This window comes from Poecilia reticulata, linkage group LG20, assembly GCF_000633615.1.
Source record: "Poecilia reticulata strain Guanapo linkage group LG20, Guppy_female_1.0+MT, whole genome shotgun sequence".
In the NCBI taxonomy this organism is placed as follows: Eukaryota; Metazoa; Chordata; class Actinopteri; order Cyprinodontiformes; family Poeciliidae; genus Poecilia; species Poecilia reticulata.
Window position 1 is genome coordinate 20,523,397 of NC_024350.1, and position 12,119 is coordinate 20,535,515.

General features: G+C 37.1%; 1 protein-coding gene across 1 annotated transcript in view; it reads right to left on the reverse strand.

Annotated features, from left to right (window-relative positions):
• Nucleotides 1–1,870: 1,870 nt before the first annotated feature.
• The window catches only part of LOC103456800 (ADP-ribosyl cyclase/cyclic ADP-ribose hydrolase 1-like), a 21,224-nt gene continuing 10,975 nt past the window's right edge, over nt 1,871–12,119 (reverse strand). The window contains exon 4 of the mRNA XM_017301748.1: nt 1,871–2,295. Coding sequence (XP_017157237.1) covers nt 2,258–2,295 — 38 coding nt within the window. The 3' untranslated portion in view covers nt 1,871–2,257. The remainder of the gene's footprint in view (nt 2,296–12,119) is intronic.

Below are 12,119 nucleotides of genomic sequence, written 5' to 3' on the forward strand. Positions count from 1 at the left end.
GTTAAGCTCCCAGTCGGGGAAAACCCCTGATTTAGATCGACGATCTACCGTAACACACCACACACTGCAGGATGATCGGTCACGAAATCACCAGCGACAATCTTAGATCGGCCAACGTTCTAAGATAATCGTAAAGGGAAAATAGGGGCAAAGAATTGTGTAGTATGAACTACTACCTTAGGAAGTGGGATGTGCCCATCTTCTCTATTTAAATCTAGTGATTACTGAAGGGCAATATAGTATACAGACTTCATAATCTGCACTCTTTTGGTTGAATGCAGTATTTATTTCCACTTTGGTTTTATGTTGTTTAGTTTTTATTCAAGTACGTTTTTTGTTAATGGAGACAGAATACATTTTATTTTTGTTTCTGGTTGTTTTGTTTGTTTAGTTTATCATTTCAAGTGTTATGTTCTTTTGAAAATAAAGTGTATCTATCTATGGCAGAAAATCGCATGCATTATTACATAATTTCCACTAAATCAGTGTCAAAAGGTCTTGAAACAATATTATCGTTTATCGCAATATTTTTTAGACAACTAATCGTCCAGCAAAATTTATCGTGACAGGCCTAGTAATGGCCAAGCGCAGCGTGCTGCTGATGTTCACTCACTCAGAAATGAACATGACAGATTACAAAAGAAGTGACATGGAGCTATTTCAGCTGTCATTATATAGTAGTTTCAATAATTAAACAAGAATGTATTTAGTAGGGTTATTACTTTACTATTATTTTTTTTTAGTTTGCAACTCCATTTTCACATATTTTGTATATTTCTGCTTATATAGCTTATAGTAAACGAGAATGTTGTCTTAATGTACTTCTGAGTTTAAAATGAGTGCATCAGAGTACATTGTGTTCTTTTTATGAAGCCAAGATATGGATTACATTTATTTTTTATTTAAGAAACAAATAAACTGTCTTTGCACAAAGTATGGGATCTGTATTGCCAATACCAACTTAAATTTTACTCGGTATTGGATCGGAAAGAAAATCTGTTGTATCGAACATTAATACTATCTCACTGACATTTTGGGAGCTTTCCCATTTGGATTGTATGGTGTCCTAAAAGGGGTTACAAACATGATGAATAAAATATTGTTCAAACTAATATTAGTAACTTATAAAGTAAGAATTTGAAATATAAACCAAAAATTTTAATATTTATCATGACATTGAGCTAATCAATGTTGTCGATTCTAATCTCATTGTGTGGAATACCAGCCATTTCAAATCACACATCAATAGAAATTTCATGACATGTCAGTAAGAGGTCCCACATCTTGCATCAAGAAGATCAGAWTAAGAAGGTCCATAGCAGATGGAAACATGCCAAGAATGATCTTGATATATAAACTGATATTGTCTCTGAAATACTAATGTTGTCTCTGAAATTGCTGTGTTAAATGTCAACGGTTTAAATATTAAATTATAATTTCCAGTACACTCTGCCAACTTATACAAGAGTATAAGTTCATGTTTTTTTGTTTTGTTTTTTTCATTGACAATAACACAAAGGATACCATTTGGACATAGTCTGTTTTAATTATCTGAAGACATTTCATTAAGTATGTGATTTCTCTTTTTGTGCTTGAAATAAGAACATTTTACTTATATAAAATAAGTTTTAGACTTGAAGTTTGATTGGTAAATATTGATATCTTAAATTCTATTAAGAAAATAAGTAATATTTTCTTAATATCAAGCTTTTATATCTTACTGAGTTAATTAAGTACACAAACACTTAAAATAAGAAAAATATTCTAACATAAACCCCTCTTGGTGAGTAAAATTATCTTGTCAGAAAGAAAACAAGAAAAAAATCTTCTTAATTTAAGATATTTAATCTTACTAAGAATTCAGTTTTTGCAGTGTAAATATTTAGTTAAAAATCAAGTGCTACATAAACCCAGCCTAATGCCAACAACAGAGGAAGACACTGGATTCATGAGTGTGTGCTCTCATTACCTCTAGTCGCTGTGAACATAAAACAAAACAGTCCATTTTATGCTTATGTTCTGCAAAAAAAGGTTAATCCAACTCTTAGGTCCAGTTACCAAGAGCTTGAAATGTTCTGTGATCAGTTCTTGTGCTTCGCAAAGGTTCTTGGTGCACCAGGTTTGATGAGATGACCAATCACGTTTAAACTTCAAAAGGCTCAAATTTTTCATGGATTCCCAGTCATTCAGTTCATTAAGGGACTTGAACCATCTTGGTGGAATGTAAAGCTGCTTCTTCACCTTCGTCTGCGTCGTGTCAGTCGACCTCGTTCAGGGTTTGAGCCCAGGAAATCTCTAAACAAAGAGAATGGAAACTCAAGTTTAACACAGAAACACTTCATGTTATAAACATACTTTTTACAAAGCGCTTCTAAATTACATTACAGCAGCACATCACCTTTCTCATCAGCGTCTCACCAATTGCTAATACCTCTCACAAACAACAACATTGAGTAATTTTGATGAATTCTGACAGATAAAAAATCTACACTAGGAGTGTGTCAATTGCAGATTTCTGGCCAATCTTTAAAAATCTGACTTGTCAATTCTGATTTTGGCCGATACTGATGGTCGTGTCTGGATATTGCTAAATGCAGAAAACGTCAGTGGGTTGACAACAGTGGGGTGACTATTGATAACTGCAAACATGGAGACATGACTTGGTGGGCCGGTCTATCAGTCAAACGTCTCTAACAGGAGAGGAAAGCGGTTGATTTTTAGATCTTTGCTGAGGTAGATAAGATCAGTGGATGAARTCACTTTCACATGTATTGGCGGATCACCAATCTTCAAAATTAAGGATTTGGGGAAGATTTATTGGTGCACTCCTAACATACACAATACACAAATATTTTATTTTGAAAATAAAAACATACACTGATTTTTGCATATTTGTTAAAATAAAGTCACCATGTCATGATTTTATGTTATGAGACGTATAATTTGTGAAAATAAAAACTCCTCCACTCCCCCTCAGCTACTATTTCCATCTGAAGAAATCCATCACTCCCAACCAAAACCAACCAATCAGAGACAGGATAGTCTTAGCACTGTCAAACAACCTCTTCATGCTGTCAATCAACTTACCATTACAGGAAAACCGTTTATCCACTGTCATTGGTGTCCAGGCTAACTAGCCTTAACATTTATCCTTAACATTCATGAGAGGTTCCGTTAGCTGCAGCGTAGCCAAATGCAAGAGATCAGGGAGAAGTGGGATGAGCAGCACAAGAATTTGTGAATGACACGCTAAGACCTGCCTCCTGGCTCTGACTGTTTGAATTCAGTTAGCACTGGCTAACAGAAGAGCTACATTTTTTCACAGATTATCTCTCATGCAATATCACGACACAGTGACAGCTTCAACAAATATGTAAAAAAATATAAGTTACATAGCATTGCATTAGACATTATTAGAAAGACACATAACAAAACATGCCTGTTATTGTAGAAAACACCACACACTACTTAATTTAAACTAAAGATTTAACAGGTTGATTAAAACAAAGACAAATGTACGCACCTATTATAAAGATGCCTAGTTGCTTTCCAGGAAAAGTTATAATCATATAAGGAGAAAGAAATATAAACACCAAAACATGCAAGTCTTCCAATAATTAAATCAATTAGTTGGTTTTTTTTTTACAATAAAATGAAATAATTTGTTCTGACAACAAATTTAGAACAGTACTATTTATATAGTTTTTAAGATAAGCTACAATAACCGATAATGAGTTTGCAAGCAGGCATTTCAGTAAAAACTCCCAATTGGATTTTTTTTTTTTTTGCAAACGTCACTTTTATTTAGTCTCAGTGATGTTTGTTCCTATTTCAGAAATAGGAAAATTAACTATCTGTATGTACAATCCACAATGGAGTATATGCCACGGACTTCCGTTTTAGCACTTCCGCATTTTTTGCCACATAGAATGGTTCCGATGCACAGGCAACAGTATGTTAACAGTGGCTCCTCAGTCCTGCAGGACTATTAATGATGCCTATATAATTATTCAGACGTCCTGAAACGCTTAAATGGATTTAAGCTGGATGTGTCAAAACTTCACAATAACTTCGAAGGTAAGTTAACAAATCGTTTGTATTCATCATGATGCCTCATATCTCTGACGTAGCTAACAGGGACAAGCTTACAAAGATGCTATGTAAATGTTAAGTGTTTTGATCATCTGTGCATTGTGCAATCTACATATCAGATAGATAAGATATATATCAATATAAACATATATAGATCTGTCTATATGGACCTTACCACAGGTTAAGGTCCATATAGACCTTACCCTACGTAAAATGGCTAATGCCCATTTTACGTCACAGCGCAGCTATCACGTGGGTTACCGGCTCACAAACTCATTCTAATGTATATTGTGGACTACCAGACCGACAGAAAGTTTTCGCGTCAGGACCCGAAAAAAAATGGTTCTCCATCAGTGGGGTATCTGTACAGGCGATGTCAGGTATCTTGATCGTGTTTGTGGAACTAAAATTCAGATTTCCAAAATCTGAAACGGAAAGCCTTGCTTGGATCAAAGCTTGTGCAGGACCGCATTCAACCGTCGTAGGATCGGTAAGAACAAAGGAGTGTCTGCTGGCGTATTATTGCTTTGCTTTGTGCTTAGTGAATGAAAAAAATAAAGTCAATAATAAACATCCATTATGAAAACCTTTTAGCCAAGTACAGCATAATGGTAGTACCGATACAACTTCTACACCTTGAAGCCTGTCTGTTACAGTCTTACGTTAGCTGAACAGATCAATATGCAATGTGTACCGTATCTGAYATACATTAAAGATTTTATTTAACCTGAAAAGGCTTTTTACTAAACTGTAATCGTGTTAGCCACCGAATGCCGTGTATAAGTCCTAGGCACATTCAAACCCTCAAAACCATGAATGCTCGACTTACCCAGCCTTGCAAGAACAATAGCCATCAGTGATCTTGTCCACAGCTATATTTATGCTGAGGGTCTGAGGATCTGCTCTTTTCCTCATCGACTGGTAGCATTTAGCTGCAACTCGCACAATGTTGGAGGCATTGCGTGGCTAAAACATCTTGACATGGTCCAAAAAAGATGACATGAACTTGTTGGTTCCCTCGTCCATTGTCGTGGCTGATATTTTGTGAAAATCCGGCAGAAATGCTAAACAACTCAGAAATACTCTGCAGAGTCGGTCTTTTTTTAATCTTTATTATAGTTGGAGTTGGACAGGAGTTCTGTTTGATGGCTTCCTGGAGGAAGAGATTGGCTGAGCTAATGTTGCCAACAACTTTTCTCCTGCTATTAACTTTTTTGCTTTTCTTTATATAAAGTATTTCTATCAGTTGCTCTTATTCCATTTTGTATAGAGTATTTGTTTATACAGTATTTCTTTTATTTTTAATGCTTACCTGGTCAGTTGAGGTGGAAATGTACATCCTTTTGATTACTGACAAATGTCAGAACTACATGGACTGAGCTGGTTACATCAGATCAATCTGAATCTGCATTCTTGCAATTAAAATTTCTTGTATCCTGACCGTAGTGCTCCCTTATACAAATCACAGAACAGATGATTGAAATAAAGGCATTTTTTGAAAGTATTTTCTGTGATTTTATTATAGAAATTGAGGGCAGGAGGAATCAATTAAAATCAAATCTGGTATGAAAAAAAATCTTGTATCATCCAGCCTTATTCAGCATATCAAATTATATGACTAACAACATATTACTTACTACATTTCTTTGCTGGCATTACCTAAGTGTTGCATTTTAACATCTCACTTGAATTCCTGATCTACATGCAAATACTTGATATAACGTAAACACTGAGAAAAGGGGAACAAGTTTGTGAAATGTAGAGATTCAATTTTATTGTAGGTACAAACAAGATAGCAAAATGAACAGTGAACATATAATATACGTCCTAGCAGCTAATCAGACATCAGACTTGTGTGCCTTTACTGGTGATGAAAACTCGTCACTCTGGAGGAGAGGAAGACCGGCTCAGCCCCGTCCAGGATGACAGCAGTGTCAGGTAGCCAATAAAGTCTGCAGGTAGATTTTTGCATATCTGGTGCTCCAGTTTCAAGATCTTAGTTTAACCAAGTACAGTAAATAAAAAGTCAAGTACTATAAATAAAAAGTTAGTACACGTTGTGATGATCCGGCAGACCGTGGACTGATGGATGCCGTCAGCTGGTCCAGGTGCTTGGATCCAGTGGAAAGGTAATGGGCACAGAGGCTCAATCATGGCTCAGAAACACATCACGAAGTGTTACGATGCAAACCTGGAAAAATAAAGAAGAAAAAACACTAATAAGTGTCCGTGCATTTAGCTGCACAACATAATCAAAACTAATAAATCCTCAGCTTTTTTTGAGAGTTTTGCTTGAAAATAAATTTACAATATCTCAGGAAATTAAATGTTTAAGTGAAATAGTTCTGGTATCACAAAGAAACTGCAAAAAAAAATGTTTCAGAGTTGTAACAACACTGAAGTTACTGAGTAAGATTTAACTTAAATACTACTTAGAAAATGCATGTTAAAATCTGAATACTCTTGAAAGTGTGCAGCTGAAATTAATTTAAACTACTAGCAGGCAAAGCACAGTGTCCGTCTAATATCTGCACCAACAATAATGCAAAAAATGATGCATATAAGAGGCATTAGTTTATAAAAGTCGAGGCAAACCTAAATTTACTATTTTAAAAACAAAATGCAGTCATAACCTCATTTTCTAAGCAGAATCTCAGAGGGGAAAAAAAGAGAAATTACGTTGTGTAAAGCAAGAACAAATTATACCAGCCATTATGAAACAGCAAAGGTAGATGTAGTATTTTCAGGATTTGGGAAATACGTGATTTGTACCAATTGTTCTGTGGGTTTTTTATGTGGGTCGGTGCCACTTAAACGGCTGTAAAGCGAAGGTTTTGGACCTTAATCGACTAACTAGTTCGGGCTGAAGTGTTGCTGCCCTCGGTTGTTCTTAAATTACCGCGCTCGGTCTCGCTTCGACTGCATGTTAAATGTATTTTATATAATTGTCACATAAAAAAGCTAAAGAGTTGCCTAAAAATAATTTCATACTCCTTATAACACAAACATCAACACACTATTGACTTACCTTTAGCCGAATCGCTGCCTCTGTTCTCAGCCTGTTCCCGTTGCAGTGGATTTCCTCCGGCATTATTTTCCTCCAACAAATTATTCCAGTAAACGAAGAACGTACAGCTCCCCTTTAACCTCCGTCTTCCCATTTCTGACGCTGGATCTTCAATATCCTCAAGCTTTGAAATAGCAGGCAGCTACAAACCGGGTGTTGGCTCTAGTGGCTAAGTTTTGGCTATAGTCCGCTGTTGCCTTGATATCAGCAGGAAAATGAAAAAAAAACTAAGCACTGGATGGTACCGGCTAATTACTGGACACAACCACACACCACAAAACTCGGTTGTTGTACCAGTAGCTCACAGATATTTTAAGTTTTGCGTCTTTTTCATGGTACAGATCTTGCAGCTTTGGGTAAAAACAATAGGAGCAAGCAGGACCTGGAACCAATCTATGCGGCATAAATTCAAACGGAAATACGTCACCACCTCCCGTGGCATATACCCCATTTATATCAGGCAAGAAGCTTCTGACCCATTGTAACAGTTTATCAACCTAACTAATCTCAACATGCCTGATTAGAGGCATGTTGAGATTAGGTGGCAAACACGAGCCGTCCCCACCCCATTCTTACATCGTCCCCTGGTCTAACGGTTTCCCTCCGCCCCCACATTACGTTCGTTCGTCTGTCCCCTGGTCTAATGGCTGCTCCCGCTCTCCCCAAGTTTACGTTCGTTTGTCGTTCGACCCCACCATACTTCCCACCACCAGCTCCAACTACCCCCCAACTCCAGGCAACATTTCCCATATTCTAAAACCCCAAGCTTGACATGGAAAGTATATTTACCGAAGTTAAATGGCCACCTGCTTTTATGTTAACAACCGGGACATCAAATCATGTTTAGCTAATAAGAACTGCAGCTTGATATTTTTAAAAAGCAGGATTGAGACATAAGTAGCATGACGCCATGAACGGTTAGCTTTCACACGCTCAGTTCAGTTTGACTTGAAAAATGGCTGGTACTTTGAATTCGGTAAAATACATGAATAGTAATGCAGCAATCACCGCGTTTTACTTTTATAATACACAAGCAAACACAGCATTGTAAAAAATAATATATACCTTTTCTGTAAACAAACAAAAAAAAAAAAATACTGCAAAACAGTTTGCAATTATAGACTGTGCCAGGAGTCTCACGAAGTCAACTACAAATATTTCAAAACATAATTCACAGGAAAAAAATGTGTTTTTATTTATTTTACTTTACCAAGGAGGTGGCAGAAAGTGGCAGAAAGGTAACTCCATCTCTTAATCCAACCGAAGTCCAAAAGATATATGTTCCAGGGTCCGGTAGCGACCTTGAAATGTCGTCTGACCAGTTTTCGCGCTTCTTGTTCCCATGATGCAATGCGTAAAATGGAAAATACAGTACAAATACCTGTAAAACTAAAAAAACGGAAAAATTCCTTCAAATTTCTACAGTACATTTACCCGTTTTTTTACAGTTTTTTTTTTACAGTGTATATAAAATGTACAGGGCTGCACAGTGGCGCAGTTGGTAGAGCTGTTGTCTTGCAGCAAGAAGGTTCTGGGTTCGATTCCCGGCCCCGGTCTTTCTGCATGGAGTTTGCATGTTCTCCCTGTGCATGCGTGGGTTTTCTCCGGGTACTCCGATTTCCTCCCACAGTCTAAAAACATGACTGTTAGGTTAACTGGCCTCTCCAAATTGTCCCTAGGTGTGAATGTGTGTGTGTGCATGGTTGTGTGTCCTGTGTGTCTCTGTGTTGCCCTGCGAAAGACTGGCGACCTGTCCAGGGTGAACTCCGCCTCTCGCCCGGTACCTAGCTGGAGATAGGCACCAGCAACACTCCCGACCCCACTGAGGGACAAGGGTGTAAGAAAATGGATGGATGGATAAAATGTACCCACATATACTGTTAGACAACATAGCAAGGATGTTTTGATTTTACTTTCCAAAGCAAACAACATTAATTCAGTTTTAGGAGCAGAGCCCTTTTGTGGAGTCACTTAGACTCTGAAGTTTTGTTACAGAGTAATGACACCCAAACTCCTCAAGCAGACCAACAACACATATTTGGACATTTGGACACAAAAAAGAAAAGGGCATATTCTTTTGCGATTGCAGCTAAAAGTATTTTGGTTTATATTCCTTTCCGCTTTCCACACACTGAAATTATGAACAACTCTCTAAGCAAAAATAAGTTAAACTCGGACGGATTGGATAGAAATTGTCTGCAAATATCAAATCTAATTCCGTACCACAGATTCTCATTTAAACTTAGATTTGGACTTTGACTAGGCCATGCGAACACATAGATATAAGCTTTGATCTAAACCTTTCCTGTGCGGTTCTGGCCCTTTAGCCTCAAACAGGTATTTTTTTTACAGTTGCCTCATCCTTCATGCATCTCTCCATCAACTTTGACTAGCTTCCTTGTTCCGGCTGAAGAAAAGCATCTCCAAAGCAGGATGTCACAACAGTAAATATGTGCAAATCAAATTTACTGGTCTAACATAGAAAAGCCCCTATGAAATACATTTAAGTTTGTCTGTAACGAGGGGCAAAGTGCGTGTGGTGGATGCTCCTACCACCACCACATCGTGTCAGTATTATTTCTTTATTAGTATAGCTTGTTATTTCATTTAGACATATATTTTCTAATGGGTGCACACTTTAGTTGATGTCTGTCTGAATGGTTCATTTATACTTGTGTTTTTGTTTGAGGTGCCACGTATAGGAACCAGCTGGTGGAGGAACCTGGGGCAAACCATCTACAAATTGTTGAAAGCATGAAGGTGGAGACTTCAAATTGTTTTATTTAATTTTGTCACTTTCACTTATTGTTTGTGCTAAGTTAAAGTTAGTTTGCTTTATTTCTTTATAGAATGTTTTGGTTAATTTTGTATTTATTTGTTGTTTTGTTTGGTCAGACCTCCCCCTCATGTGGTAGATTTAGGTCAGTGGTCCCCAATTGGCACAGTTTAATAAAAAGTGTCTTTGCATAGTGCAACAATTGCTTCTAACAATACAATTAACAAGCTAAAAACTCAAACTTAAATAAGACTTCCGTACATTTCAACTCAAAACAAAATGTAAAATATCTGTGCCATAAAGGTTTGCCTTACAGGCAAAAATCCCTCAACATTAAATAAGAGTCCTTTCAGTCAATGTTTTAGCAAGTAATTTAGAACATGCAACATCACCAACCAAATCAGTGTTTCTCAACCTTTTTCAGCCCAGCACCCCCCTAGCCTTTATCCAGGTCCCTCACCGCCCCCCAACAAAGAATTTGTAGGCTACTTTGCACCGACTATTATTTTATTATTAATATTACTATCACTATTGTAGATGTTTTGATTTTTATGCTTGTTTCTGTATTTATCATCAAAAATAATTTCCCAGAGAACAAAAAAGTCATGGGAATAGAAATTATTTTCACAGGCGTCTACAAAAAATGCAACAAACATTCAAGTTAAAATTGGTAGGCCTAACAGCAGCCAATCAGTGTGGAAAAATATTCTTGTTCTTTGCCATTTTCTAGTTGTTAAATATTGCATAAAATGACCAGATAAAAGATGCACAACATGCAACAAACTCAGTGCAAGTTTCCCTTGCACTGAGTTTAACAGGCTCCGCCCCCTCCCTCTCTGCTGTGCCGTAGCTCTGCCGTAGGCCCCGCCCACCCACTCTGAACATGGGCTCTTTTGGATAACTGAGTTATCCAAAACGATAACTCAGTTATCGTATGCTTGAGAGACTTCTTGAACCATTAAAAAGGGAAGTTGAGTTGATGCTTTCCCTTGGGATTATTGAGGCATCCCAAAGCGAGTGGTGGAATCCAATTGTTCTTGTCCCTAAGAAAGATGGCACAATAAGGTTTTGCATTGATTTTTGTTATCTAAATACAGTCTCAAAATTCGATTCTTATCCAACACCACGAATCGATTATCTTATTGGGAAGCTAAGCAAAGCAAGATATCTCGCCACCATTGACCTTTCCAAAGGATATTGGCAGGTATCCTCCAGGTCCAAAGAGCTGACGGCTTTCAGAACACCATGGGGCCTTTTCAGTTTGCAGACTATGCTTGTGGACATGCCCATGTTCTGCTAAACGGAGAGATAAGCAAACCATTTGATCCCACCAGGTGAGCTTGGTGTGCAGTGACACGATRTCAGAGAAATGAAATGAATAAAATGMTAATCATGCAGAGCGGAGCTTTTTATCTGCTTATCAGATGTACCCGGTAAACTTTCAACAATTTGCAGCAAATATTTTCTTTCAAAGTAGAGTGGCTTTAAAGTTCATAAAAGTGCCAAACATCTACAGTGTTGCGCCATTTGCAGCACCTGGAAGTGATTTGTTAGTATGAACAATTGTTTTTTTCTTTACCAAAATTGCAATTCAAGCACGGTGCAAGTTGCTCGATGTAAACAAACAACAAGGAGTAGTTTCCATTTCTAGGCCTGTTCAGATTGTGCAGTGCATTCAACCACAGTGCAGCTCTGAGTTTGATGGTTTTAGAGGGTTGCTGTTTCCTGTTTGACCTCTAGATGTTATTCATTAAAAATCTGTTAACATACATATACATTTATTTTTGTACTTATTTTTAGTCATTTAAATTTATTTAACACATCTTTACAGAGCACACGTCTTCACAGTACTTCCTGTTTTATTGATATTTTCTTTTGTCCTGCCAGTCACTTTGGAGCTGTTGAAGTTAAGAACCTCATCTTTCCCAGAGTGAACCGCCTGACTGTTGTTCTTGTTATCAAGAATAATAAGTAAGATTTTTTTTCCCCATATCTAGTTGTTTGCTATAGTTTGTTCATTTGCTCTTTACTTTGTACATGCTAGTTTTACTCTGAGTTTGTGTCTGATAGTTATATACCTCTATGTGTATTTTACGCTCATAAAATACTTCAGTGTTCAGTTTGTAATATGAAATGACAAATTATTTAATAACTAGTTTGAATGTGTAATAGTGATAAATAATA